Source organism: Salmo salar, chromosome ssa02 (assembly GCF_905237065.1).
Source record: "Salmo salar chromosome ssa02, Ssal_v3.1, whole genome shotgun sequence".
Lineage (NCBI taxonomy): Eukaryota > Metazoa > Chordata > Actinopteri > Salmoniformes > Salmonidae > Salmo > Salmo salar.
The window spans coordinates 26,208,898-26,222,868 of record NC_059443.1 but is presented as its reverse complement, the minus strand read 5'-3'; the positions used below and the strand labels follow the sequence as shown (position 1 = coordinate 26,222,868).

The 13,971-nt window shown below is 44.7% G+C and overlaps 1 protein-coding gene across 1 annotated transcript; it reads right to left on the bottom strand.

Moving 5' to 3' along the window:
* Positions 1-1,050: 1,050 nt before the first annotated feature.
* On the bottom strand, positions 1,051-13,971 carry LOC106577750 (potassium-transporting ATPase alpha chain 1). The gene is made up of 22 exons (XM_014156070.2): positions 13,824-13,971; positions 13,574-13,684; positions 13,392-13,451; positions 12,886-13,089; positions 11,855-11,968; positions 11,161-11,295; positions 10,647-10,764; positions 9,763-10,031; positions 9,362-9,670; positions 9,104-9,238; positions 8,737-8,929; positions 7,785-7,960; positions 5,843-5,979; positions 5,460-5,610; positions 5,109-5,277; positions 4,809-4,963; positions 4,599-4,722; positions 4,226-4,371; positions 2,543-2,676; positions 2,248-2,349; positions 2,049-2,140; positions 1,051-1,905 (listed from the first exon to the last, which is right to left on the bottom strand). The coding sequence occupies exons 1-22, from the start codon at positions 13,833-13,835 to the stop codon at positions 1,877-1,879; spliced, it is 3,075 nt and encodes a 1,024-aa protein (XP_014011545.1). The 5' UTR covers positions 13,836-13,971; the 3' UTR covers positions 1,051-1,876.

Below are 13,971 nucleotides of genomic sequence, written 5' to 3'. Positions count from 1 at the left end.
ACCATAATAACGGATCATTAATGGAAAAGTCGTTCATTTGCATAATTTGATAGAAAACTCTGAGAGTACTACTCTAAAATTCCACATGCTGCAGCACGTGACTGTCTGGGCTAGTGTTCTGCAGAGCATCCGGCTGCTGGGCTACGTGAGATATGATGCGTGCCTCTGTGGAAACCCCATGGATGAAACCTTATGAGACCACATTTTGATGAATCATCATCCATCCATTGTAGTTACACACGATCTCAATGTAATAGCAAATTTAACTAATCTAATTTCTCAGTGTAAAATAATATCTCTAGGGAAAAAAATGGAAAGTGGGATACCTACTCAGTTGCACAATTGAATACATTCAACTGAAATGTATCTTCCGCATTAAACCCTACCCCTCTGAATCAGAGGTGTGAGTTCTGCCTCACTCGTCATCGGCGCCCGGAGAACAGATATTGTTGGGTGTTAACTGCCTTGCTCAAGGGCAGAAAGGCAGATTTTTCCACCTTGCCGGCTCGGGGATTCAAACCTGCGACTTTTTGGTTACTGGCCTAAAGCTTTTAACCGCTATGGTGGTATGCTACCTAAACGTTGAGTTTTTAAATCGACTAGATTACTCTCTAATCTGATTGAACAGGGTGTATATTAAATGTTACATCACATATGGTGAGTTGCGTAAAAATATATGTATAGGAATAATAATATGTGAAGCTGTCAAACCATAGTCGTTGTGTCAAACCTTGAACACATTGTAGCCTACTTTTCTCAATGGCGCCATCGTGCGTTGAAATGACCCAAAAGGAAAGGATCAATGACATCATATCCCTCAATATTGGTAAGCTTTTTTCACTGTGGAGGTGTCAAAGCTATATTACCATCTGTGTGGACAGATGTAGGACAGGATAAGATTAGATCAACCAGAGGTAGACTGAGCTACACAATGTACAAAACCCCTGAGTGTCTGGCTTTTAATAAAAGTGATTCATTAATTTGAATTGAAATCAGAATGGTGAAGAAACATTACAGGTATCTCTCTAGAATATGAAGTCATACAATACATTGTATTTGACACACTTTATTCATACAAATACAGAAATACAATGCATATAGGCTACTGTACCGTCAACATTATCACCAAGAAAGAACCCTTGACGGCAAATATGTTTGATGTTATACATAAAAAGGCAATGGAATTCAGAAGCAAAAGGCAATCACACACAGACATATACATACTGGATTTACAAAAGGAAAGGATTCTAAATTAAAATTCATATGACAAACTCACATCAAGCATTCTTATTTTTTGTATTAGAACATGGAGGTGTGTCTTTAAAAACATATCACATAAGAATTTATGGTTATTATTTCAATGTATAATATTTGGTTCCATATCAGAAATGGTTTAGGATATTCAGAGCTACACTTGTATAGAGTTTGGCAAACCTTGTTAGACATTTAAATTGTAATGGACACCATGGCACCAATGTTTGTAATGGAATGTTTGGGGCCAAGATGGAGGACAGTTTGCTAGCCAGACTCGGTTTGTATAACAGGTTGACGTTTATTGTCATGAGTCTTGTTCTAGTAGCAGAACTGAGCGATTTCCTCATAGGCCTGCTGCAAAGTCAAATTTGACTTATTGTAAAAATTCATGAAAACAAAAATGAATTTAAGCTTAGGATTAGCCATTAGCTAGGGTTAGCAGTGTGGTTAAGGTTAGGGTTAAGGTTAGGGTTAGGATTAAAATCAGATTTTATGACTTTGTGGCTGTGCCAGCTAGTGACCACTGCAGAGCAGAGCTGCCTCCAGAACAAGATTATTGACGGAAAACGCTAACCTGCATCTTAATACCTATGGCTCTGGTCTAGATATCTTCCCTCTTCTCTCAATAATACAGCTCCTGGTCCCACCAACCTGTGAGAGGGGAATGGAAATAATCAGAATTAGGGCGGACTACTACAAGGAATGGATGGATAGATGGATGATAAATAGATGGATGGATGGGTGGATAGATAGATGAATGGATGGATAAGACAGCACCAAGCAAGGCTACTTACTTCCTGGATGTCTTCTGACCCCCAGCTTTCTGATCTCGTCATAGACAAAGATTAGAATTCCGTATGGGATTGGAACAAACCACCATTGGCCCCTGTAAGGGGGAGTTACACGCATGAACAAACCAACATGAAAGCCATCAAAACAATGACAGAGAAGATGAATCGTCAACCATTCAAGTCAAACAGAGTGTAACAGTACCTAATGGGCATGAAGTTGAAAATGTTAGGCATCCCTGGGCAGTAGCACAGCAGGTTACCCAGTAACAGCTGGAAGACGATGGCACTCACCAGCACCTTGTTCCTGCACACAAATAGAATACATGGAGGATGGTCAAACAATGTTTTATTAGTCCCATCAAGATTGATACATCCTAAGTTATTTTGTTGGAAGCCTTCTCTGCTACCATCCTTTCATGAACGATGCATAACATGGAGTATATGATTTTATGTAGGGAGTAAGAGACATTTATTCCATGCAGTCAACATCCACAGACCTAAAGAAGCCCTGCTGGAAGATGGACAGACGGCGGGTTTTCCTGATCAACACGTCAGCGATCTGGCAGATCTCGATACTGATGAAGAAGACAGTGTAGCAGGTGTACTGCTGATACAGACGCTGGGCGTATGTCTGCAGAACAGAGAAGACAGGAGATTTTCAATAGACATTTCCAGGAGTTACAGGTAAGTGAGGGTGCTGTAAAGTTACACGCACTCGTCCAGTACTGGCCATAAGACACACACACACACACACACACACACACACACACACACACACACACACACACACACACACACACACACACACACACACACACACACACACACACACACACACACACACACACACAAATCCCCTCCTGGCCATATCTATCCTACAGTAAGCCACACACACTCCCACTCCTGGCCATATCCATCCTACAGTAACCCACACACACACTCCCACTCCTGGCCATATCTATCCTACAGTAAACCACACACACTCTCCCACTCCTGGCCATATCTATCCTACAGTAAACCACACACACTGAACCACTCCTGGCCATATCTATCCTACAGTAAACCACACACTAACCACTCCTGGCCATATCTATCCTACAGTAAGTCACACACACTCTCCCACTCCTGGCCATATCTATCCTACAGTAAGTCACACACACTCACCCACTCCTGGCCATATCTACATAAAAACTCTCCCACTCCTGGCCATATCTATCCTACAGAAAACCACACACACTCTCCCACTCCTGGCCATATCTATCCTACAGTAAACCACACACACTGAACCACTCCTGGCCATATCTATCCTACAGTAAACCACACACACTCAACCACTCCTGGCCATATCTATCCTACTGTAAGTCACACACACTCTCCCACTCCTGGCCATATCTATCCTACAGTAAGTCACACACACTCACCCACTCCTGGCCATATCTATCCTACAGTAAACCACACACACTCCCACTCCTGGCCATATCTATCCTACAGTAAGTCACACACACTCTCCCACTCCTGGCCATATCTATCCTACAGAAAACCACACACACTCTCCCACTCCTGGCCATATCTATCCTACAGTAAGTCACACACACTCACCCACTCCTGGCCATATCTATCCTACAGTAAACCACACACACTCCCACTCCTGGCCATATCTATCCTACAGTAAGTCACACACACTCTCCCACTCCTGGCCATATCTATCCTACAGAAAACCACACACACTCTCCCACTCCTGGCCATATCTATCCTACAGTAAACCACACACACTCTCCCACTCCTGGCCATATCTATCCTACAGTAAACCACACACACTGAACCACTCCTGGCCATATCTATCCTACAGTAAACCACACACACTCAACCACTCCTGGCCATATCTATCCTACTGTAAGTCACACACACTCTCCCACTCCTGGCCATATCTATCCTACAGTAAGTCACACACACTCACCCACTCCTGGCCATATCTATCCTACAGTAAACCACACACACTCCCACTCCTGGCCATATCTATCCTACAGTAAGTCACACACACTCTCCCACTCCTGGCCATATCTATCCTACAGTAAACCACACACACTCTCCCACTCCTGGCCATATCTATCCTACAGTAAACCACACACACTCTCCCACTCCTGGCCATATCTATCCTACAGTAAGCCACACACACTCACCCACTCCTGGCCATAGCTGTCCTGCAGGTCCTGCAGATGGACGTTCTCCCAGTGGGACCTGAGCCCCACACACAGCAGGGGATACCAGCCTTCCTGGGCCATCGCTGTAAAGTAGTCTGTGAAACCAGCGAAAGACTGGATCGCTCCTGGATAAGGGAAGAGGGGGAGAGGGGGAGAGATAAACCAAAATAGAGGGAGGGAGGAGAACATTGGACATGAAAAATGTACTAATAGACTATTTGTAGCTTATCACCTTGATTATTGATCAATAAATCATTCAGCTTCAAGGATCAATCGGGCTCAAAGGACCTAGTGAAAAAGCAAGGCCTTTTCCAGACATTTATATACTGCAGGAATAGACATGAACCCTCACCAATCTGGAAGTAGGAGTAGGCAGCCAGAGATTCGTTCACCAACCTATCCTTACGTGGGTTCCTGGGTTTCAGATGCATAATATCACTCTCTGCCTTCTCATAGGCCAGAGACACAGAGGGAAACTGTGGGATAGAAGAAGGATAATCGGCATCATTCTAGAATGGTCTTATAGTGCAGGGGGATGAGGGGTGAGGAAGAGGAGACTCACAATGTCAGTGGCCAGCTCGATCATGAGGATGGTGATGCAGCCCAATGGCAGAGGAACACTGACAGTGATGTAGATGAGGTAGGGTGTGAGCTCCGGAATGTTCTTGGTCAGTGTGTACGCAATGGATTTCTTCAGGTTGTCAAAGATCAGACGGCCTAGGTGTCAGATATGGTCAAAATCAATCCCTCAATATCATGAAGGCTTAACTTATATTGGTTCACAGGATACATTTCAATTGTAATCAGCCTGTTAAAATGGCTATTGTTGTGTTTTATGATTTGCTAAGACACTCTCACTCACCCTGCTCCACCCCTGTGACGATGGAGGCAAAGTTGTCATCCAGCAGAATCATGTCAGCTGCATTCTTAGCTGCATCGGAGCCAGCTATGCCCATGGCAATACCGATGTCTGCCTTTTTCAACGCAGGGGAGTCGTTCACCCCATCGCCTGTCACAGCCACAATGGAGCCCTTAGTGAGAGAGAAAGTGAGAGAGTGAGAGAGAAAGAGAGGGAAGGAGAGAGTTTGAGAGAGATAACATGACAAAAAAGAAGGGTATGCCAAACCAAAAATCTCTCTGGAATGCAGTGTGACTAAAGACTTGGTATATGTGTGTGTGTGTGTGTGTGTGTGTGAGTGTGTGGGGGGCTCACCAGGCGCTGACAGCTCTCCACGATGATGAGTTTCTGCTGGGGGGAGGTGCGGGCGAACACCATTTCAGGGTGACTCCTCAACGCTTCGTCCAGCTCTTCACTGCTCATGTCCTTCAGCTGACCACCACTGATCACACAGGCACGGGCATCCCTGAAGACCACATAGAATAGATTAGAATATGATAGAATAGAATATACATGTCTAATCCACTGACAGTGTTTAGTGTTATTACCTCCTGGAAGTATTAGGAGTTCTCACTCCTTACTTGATATACAAAACTATGTATAAATAGTCAAATATGTCACAGGAGATTCATCAACCACAGTGAGAGTCAGAATCCTAACCCTGCCAGACCGTGTTGGTGTTGGGGAACAAGACCCACCTCCTGTTGACCTGCTCCACTGGAATGCGTTTCCTGGTAGCAATGTCCTCTACTGTCTCACTGCCCTCTGTGATGATGCCAACGTTGGCAGCGATGGCTCTGGCCGTGATCGGGTGGTCACCCGTCACCATGACTACCTGAGGGAGGTCACAGTGGAATGAGTTGATATAGGTTGAAGTGACACAATGAGGGAGACTGTGATGGCCTGTTACCTTGTATTAGCTACAGTGCCTGGCGAAAGTATTCACCACCCTTGGCATTTTTTGTATTTTGTTGCCTTACAACCTGGAATTAAAATAAATTTTTTGGGGGTTTGTATCATTTGATTTACACAACATGCCTACCACTTTGAAGTTGCAAAATATTTTTTATTGTGAAACAAACAAGACATAAGACAAAACAACGGAAAACTTGAGGGTGCATAACTATTCACCCGCCCAAAGTCAATACTTTGTAGAGACACCTTTTGCAGCAATTACAGCTGCAAGTCTCTTGGGATATGTCTCTATAAGCTTGGCACATCTAGCCACCGGGATTTTTGCGCATTCTTCAAGGCAAAACTGCTCCAGCTCCTTCAAGTTGTATAGGTTCCTGTTGGTGTACAGCAATCTTTAAGTCATACCACATATTCTCAATTGGATTGAGGTCTGAGCTTTGACTAGGCCATTTCAAGACATTTAAATGTTTCCTCTTAAACCACTCAGGTGTTGTTTTAGCAGTATGCTTAGGGTCATTGTTCTGCTGGAAGGTCAACCTCCATCCCAGTCTCGTATCTCTGGAAGACTGAAACAAGTTTCCATCAAGATTTTCCCTGTATTTAGCGCCATCCATCATTCCTTCAATTCTGACCAGTTTCCCAGTCCCTGCCGATGAAAAACATCCCCACAGCATGATGCTGCCACCACCATGCTTCACTGTGGGGATGATGTTCTCGGGGTGATGAGAGGTGTTGGGTTTGTGCCAGACGTAGCATTTTCCTTGATGGCCAAAAAGCTACATTTTTGTCTCATCTGACCAGAGTACCTTCTTCCATATGTTTGGGGAGTCTCCCACATGCCTTTTGGCGAACACCAAACGTGTTTGCTTATTTTTTTCTTTAAGCAATGGCTTTTTTCTGGCCACTCTTCCATAAAGCCCATCTCTGTGGAGTGTACGGCTTAAAGTGACAGATACTCCAATCTCCGCTGTGGAGCTTTGCAGCTCCTTCAGGGTTATCATTGGTCTCCTTGTTGCCTCTCTGATTAATGCCCTCCTGCCTGGTCTGTGAGTTTTGGTGGGTGGTCCTCTCTTGGCAGGTTTGTTGAGGTGCCATATTCTTTAAATTTTTTATTAATGGATTTAATGGTGCTCCGTGGGATGTTCAAAGTTTCGGATATTTTTTTATAACCAACCCTGATCTGTACTTCTCCACAACTTTGTCCCTGACCTGTTTGGAAAGCTCCTTGGTCTTCATGGAGCCGCTTGCTTGGTGGTGCCCCTTGCTTAGTGGTGTTGCAGACTCTGGGGCCTTTCAGAACAGGTGTATATATACTGAGATCATGTGACAGATCATGTGCCACTTATATTGCATACAGGGGGACGTTATTTAATTAATTATGTGACTTCTGAAGGTAATTGGTTGCACCCGATCTTATTCAGGGGCTTCATAGCAAAGGGGGTGAATAAATATGCACGCACCACTTTTCCGTTTTTTTCCCTAGTTTTTTTTAAACAAGTAATTTTTTTCATTTCACTTCACCAATTTGGACTATTTTGTGTATGTCCATTACATGAAATCCAAATAAAATCTATTTAAATTACAGGTTGTAATGCAACAAAATAGGAAAAACGCCAACGGTGGTGAATACTTTTACAAGGCACTGTACGTTCTAACTCCCTCTCTCTATTTTTCTCTTTCTGTCTTTCCCCTTTGCCCGAACTCTCCCCCATTTTACCCTCGTACCCTTATTCCAGCCGTGCGGCACTTCATGACAGCGTCAGGCACAGTGGCGCGGGGTGGGTCGATCATGGATATAAGTCCAGCAAAACACAAACCAGACGTGGTGAAGTTCATCTCATCAGAGTCAAACTTGTAACCACGAGGGAACTCATTCTCATTCAGATAGATGTGACAGAAACCTGGAGATAAATGTTTGGACAGATTGGAGGGGTTAGTGGGTATTTATGGGCCCAAAGAAGAGATACCATTAAGGTACCAATTTCCCCCTGATAGCTTATAAAGCTACTGTGGTACTATCTTGTATTTTCACATTTTCTAGATGTGATTTTTCTCCCCTCATCCTCTCTTGCAGTCAATTGATCCTGTTGCTTTTCTCTCTTGGCTTGTTCCTTCAACCTTTGTGCATGGTTTCCTATAGCCTTGTACGGTCCCTTACCAGTGTTGGGGAAGCCACTCTGAAAATATTGTTTAACGAGCTACAAAATAATGCAAGTTAAGCTACATTAAAGCCATCATAATAAAACAGTTTACTTAACTAAAGTTACTTAGAAAAGTAATTAACGTCGTGATAACTACTTTGTGATAAATTATCATATCTAAATCTGAAATGTCATAGACTACAAATTGCAAGAACAGTTCACTCTGCAGTCAGATGTTAACAGAATGTGTCATTTAACCTATTAAACACAAAATATTTGGCAGGTCTGATGCCGAAAAAGAAAGGACATTTTTGCCTACTTCTCCCATATTTTATTTTAGCCAAAAAAAGTACTCTGTAGTTCCAGTAGTTAGCTACAACGCTATATGGCCCAAAAAGTAACACTAAAAAAGTTAAACTATTGAAAACACTTCCAAGATTTGAATATAGTTCAACCACCACCAAGTTACTGCAAAATGTAGTTCAATTACTAGTTGAATTACATGTAGTTCACTACACCCCAACACTGTCCCTTACCCAGCACTCTCTCCCCCAGGCTCCCCAAGTCCATGTATGCGGTCTGGAAGGCCTCTCTCCACTGTTCCTCCAGAGGCATCTCCTGGCCCTTGATCAGGATGGTGGAGCAGCGCTCCAAGATCCTCTCTGGCGCCCCCTTCATCACCAGCAGGTAGCGTAGGTCCATGGGGTCCTCCAACTCATGCACTGACAGCTACTCGCCACCGGGGGGAGACAGAGTACGATTCAAACACAAATAGCTCATTCTGGTCATGCCATTAAAGTATTTCTAATAGTCACATGATACACCTATACAACATACTGTAGATTATATAACATACTTTCAACAGACTGACTTGAAATCAGATCAGAAAATCAGGCCTCTTACCTGGAACTTGTTGGTGGAGTTGAATGGTACTTCAACAACCTTTTTGAATCGCTCCCTGTATTCCATCATGTTCCCTATGGCCAGCTCAGTGAACTTCAGCAGAGCTGTCTCTGAGGCGTCGCCCACCACTATTCTCTGTTGCACATAGGTCCATTGGAAAAAGGTAACTCATAAATCATATAGTTTTTCATTGATGATGTGTCTGTGAATGAATGTGTCTGCCAATCTATATATTGAGGCTGGTGTCTATCTGCTCACCCTAGGAATAGGCAGAGACTCCTGGTTGGGTTTGAAGACGGCCCGGTTACAGAGTCCTGCCACTCTCGCCAACGATCGCCATGTCTCGGATGATTGGTCAAAGCTCTGACCTGATTGGTCCTCTGTGGTGTCTGCGGCATGGATCACATTGTCAAACCACAGGTGGGCCACGGTCATCCTGTTCTGGGTCAGAGTGCCCGTCTTGTCGGAGCAGATGACCGAGGTGGAGCCCAGGGTCTCCACAGCCTCCAGGTTCTTCACCACACAGTTCTTTCTGGCCAGACGCTTGGCCGTCAGCGACAGACACACCTAGGGGGAGAGAGAGGGAGATGGTTGATGAAAACTGTTAATAACCAACTTGATATAGGCCTAAACAGACCAAAGCCTCAGTGTTGACTCACAGTGACAGTAGCCAGCAGCCCCTCAGGTACATAAGCCACCACGATGGCCATGAAGAAGATCATAGCCTCCAGGAAGGCATAGCCGATAAACATGGCCACCACGAAGAAGGTGAAGCCAAAGAAGATGGCCAGCCCAGCAATGATGTCAACAAAGTGCTCAATCTCTATGGCAATTGGCGTCTTCTCATTGCCTACGCCTGACGCCAAGCTGGCAATGCGGCCAATGATGGTGCGGTCACCCGTGTTGATGACCGTTCCTGTGGCCACTCCTGGTAGGGGCCAAGCAGAGGAAAGGGGATTTTAGATTACATTATGAGTATAATGTTGATGTTTTTGCAAATTTTTGTTGTTATGAGTGTAAGTGTTTCTGTGTGAATCTTTTCTGTGTGTGATTGAATAAGGGGTGTGTCTGTCAAAGGAGGCTGGTGGTGGAATCAATGGAATGGTACCAATACTACAAAACACATCAAACACATGGAAGCAACATGCTTGACTCTGTTCCATTTACTCCATTTCAGCCATTAAAATGAGCCCATCTTCCTATAACTCCTCCGACCAACCTCCTCTGGTGTCCTTCTGTAGTACCTTTCAGGCAATGTGTGTGTGTGTGTGTGTGTGTGTGTGTGTGTGTGTGTGTGTGTGTGTGTGTGTGTGTGTGTGTGTGTGTGTGTGTGTGTGTGTGTGTGTGTGTGTGTGTGTTTAGGTAGCACAGGAGGTTGGTGGCACTTTAATTGGGGAGGACGGGCTCATCGTCCGGAATAAATGGAATGGTATCGAACTCATCAAACACATTGTTTCCATGTGTTTGATGCAATTCCATTTACTCCATTCCAGCCATTATTATGAGCCGTCCTCCCCTCAGCAGCCCCCTGTGATGTGTCTACCTTCCAGGCAGGTGGTGGAGAAGAAGGCGATGTTCTTGGTCTCTAGGGGGTTCTCGTGGGTACACTCCGGGGTTTTGCTCTGGGGCTCTGACTCTCCTGTCAGGGATGAGTTATCCACCTGGAGGGGATGATGAGATCAAGGAACTGACAGGGTTATAACATATGAAATCGACCAGGGTTCAAACCCGGGTCTTCTGCATAACCTAACCCTAACCCTAACCCTAGCTTCATGTCCACACCCCGGGTCAACCTTAAACCTAGCCCTTACCCTAGCTTCATGTCCACACCCCGGGTCAACCTTAAACCTAGCCCTAACCCTAGCTTCATGTCCACATCCTGGATCAACCCTAATCCTAGCTTCAGCTAGGGCTATAACCCTAACACTAATTCTAACCTGAATCCTAGCTCTATGTTCACATTCCTGCTCAACCTGCATCAACACCCTTAGCCATTACTTCTGGGTTGAAAGTGTGTTAGTGGTCTATAATGGGAACTGGTGGCCTAGTGTACCTACCTTACAGCCCTGGGCAAAGATGATGCGGATGTCAGCAGGCACGCGGTCCCCACCCTTAATCTCCACCAGGTCTCCCACCACCAGGTCCATGGCATTGATCTGGTTCTTCTGCCCGTCACGGATCACCAGGGCTTGCTAGAAAGAGATAGATGGTTATACCAAATCCCTGTCTTTCAATGATTGATTGATGGACTGACTGCCTTGCCTCAGTGCAGTAGTGAGTGGATTATGATCTGTCTTGATGAAAGGAATATATTTGTCATGAAAGTAAACCATTTCTTACAATAACAAAGTAACTGTTGTATGGGTATTTAGGGCCAGGAGTTTTTCCTGGTCTGTTAATAATGTATAATGTATATCCCTAGTTATAATCTATTTCTTTAGTTATAATGTATTTCTTTAGTTATAATGTATTTCTCTAGTTATAATGTATTTCCTTAGTTATAATGTATTTCCTTACTTATAATGTATTTCTCTAGTTATAATGTATTTCCTTAGTTATAATGTATTTCTCTAGTTATAATGTATTTCTTTAGTTATAATGTATTTCCTTAGTTATAATGTATTTATTTAGTTATAATGTATTTCTCTAGGTATAATGTATTTCCTTAGTTATAATGCATATCCTTAGTTATAATGTATTTCCTTAGTTATAATGTATTTATTTAGTTATAATGTATTTCCATATCTTTACCTGTGGCACTAGATTTTTGAAGCTGGCAATGATGTTGGTGCTCTTAAACTCTTGGTAGTAACCGAAACAGCCAGTCACCACAACAACAGTGATCAGAGTGATGGCGAGGTACAGCTGTAGACAGGTGTGGTCACAGAGAAACAGTGATGAAACAAACAGTCACATTATATTGAAACTGTAATACATGTTGTATTCGTATGTATTCCCCTTTCTTCACATACAGTATTTTCTCCTTCAGCCTCCCAGTGTAACTTTAGCCTCCCTTCAGCCTCCCAGTGTAACTTTAGCCTCTCCTTCAGCCTCCCAGTGCAACTTTAGCCTCCCTTCAGCCTCCCAGTGCAACTTTAGCCTCCCTTCAGCCTCCCAGTGCAACTTTAGCCTCTCCTTCAGCCTCCCAGTGCAACTTTAGCCTCCCTTCAGCCTCCCAGTGTAACTTTAGCCTCTCCTTCAGCCTCCCAGTGTAACTTTAGCCTCCCTTCAGCCTCCCAGTGCAACTTTAGCCTCTCCTTCAGCCTCCCAGTGTAACTTTAGCCTCTCTTCAGCCTCCCAGTGCAACTTTAGCCTCTCCTTCAGCCTCCCAGTGCAACTTTAGCCTCCCTTCAGCCTCCCAGTGCAACTTTAGCCTCCCTTCAGCCTCCCAGTGCAACTTTAGCCTCCCTTCAGCCTCCCAGTGTAACTTTAGCCTCCCTTCAGCCTCCCAGTGCAACTTTAGCCTCTCCTTCAGCCTCCCAATGTAACTAGCCTCTCCTTCACCCTCCCAATGTAACTAGCCTCTCCTTCACCCTCCCAATGTAACTAGCCTCTCCTTCACCCTCCAAATGTAACTTTAGCCCCTCCTTCACCCTCCAAATGTAACTTTAACATCTACTTCACCCTCCCAATGTAACTTTAGCATCTCCTTCACCCTCCCAGTGTAACTTCAGTCTCCTACTCCTACTCCTACTCTACCTCTGCCTCCACCTCTCTCCTCCCCCTCCTCCTACCCTTCCTCTCTCCTCCCTCTTTTTCTCTCCCCGCCCCATCCTCCTCACATCGTCAAAGCAGCCAAGGGTTCCCCTGGAGAACTCGATGCCGAAAGCAATGAAGCAGATGACGGCTGCCACCCACATCAGACACTGCAGCCCTCCGGCCAGCTGGCGGGCAAACTTGACGTACTCTGGGGTCCCTTTGGGGGGCAGCAGTTCGTTGGGGCCGTCCCGCTCCAGAACCTCCGCAGCTTTGCTGGAGGTCAGGCCCTGAGGGGAGGGAAGGTGGAGGAGGAGGGGGGAGAGAGTGAGCGAGAGGGAGAGAGGGGGCATTTACTCTATATTAGCAACAGTCTGTTTCATCAGACAGACAGACAGACAGACAGACAGACAGACAGACAGACAGACAGACAGACAGACAGACAGACAGACAGACAGACAGACAGACAGACAGACAGACAGACAGACAGACAGACAGACAGACAGACAGAGACACAGACACAGACACAGACACAGACACAGGACAGACAGACACAGACAGACAGACAGAAACCCCATGGTAGTTTAGTTACCTTGGTAACACTGGTGGTATACCTCATCTCTAGCTCTTCTATTGTGATCTCGTGGTCATCCTGTAAAGATTGACAGACTGTAAAAGCTACAATGTATTTATGCTGCAATTCTGTCCCATTTCATTTAATTTGGCATATTCTCTCCAGCTCTCTCTCCTTCTGGTCTTGTGAATCACACTCACAATGTCCATCTCCTTCTTCATGCCCTCTAGCCTTTCCTTCTTCTTTATCTTCTTCTTTTTCTTCATCTTGACATCCACCTCTCCATTCATCTCAAACATGTCGTAAGAGTCCTGGAGACAAAGAGATGACATCCTGTATCATCTTGCTAGGGGATGAATAAACAATATCCTTGATCATTGAAGGAAAATCTAATTTAATTCATGGTAATTTGATCAGAGCTTTGATTAATCACATAAATGGGTAACCTACCCCTTTACTCATGGTGGAGGGCCTGCCCAAATCTATTGAAGTCCAACGCTCAGTCCTCTTTTCCCCCGAAATCTTGGAAGCGTCTTTATATCCTCACTAGGGACGTTCCTCAGTGTAAAATCCCCAACCTCCAGAGCAGGACCAGACT

What these genes read in the sequence shown, in the direction of transcription:
- LOC106577750 (XM_014156070.2), bottom strand. An exon ending in TCTTTGCCCAGGGCTGTAAG is followed by an intron (nt 10,765 to 11,160) that starts GTAGGTACACTA and finishes CATCCCCTCCAG; the next exon opens with GTGGATAACTCATCCCTGAC. An exon ending in TCGAGCTGGCCACTGACATT is followed by an intron (nt 4,723 to 4,808) that starts GTGAGTCTCCTC and finishes TCTATCCCACAG; the next exon opens with TTTCCCTCTGTGTCTCTGGC.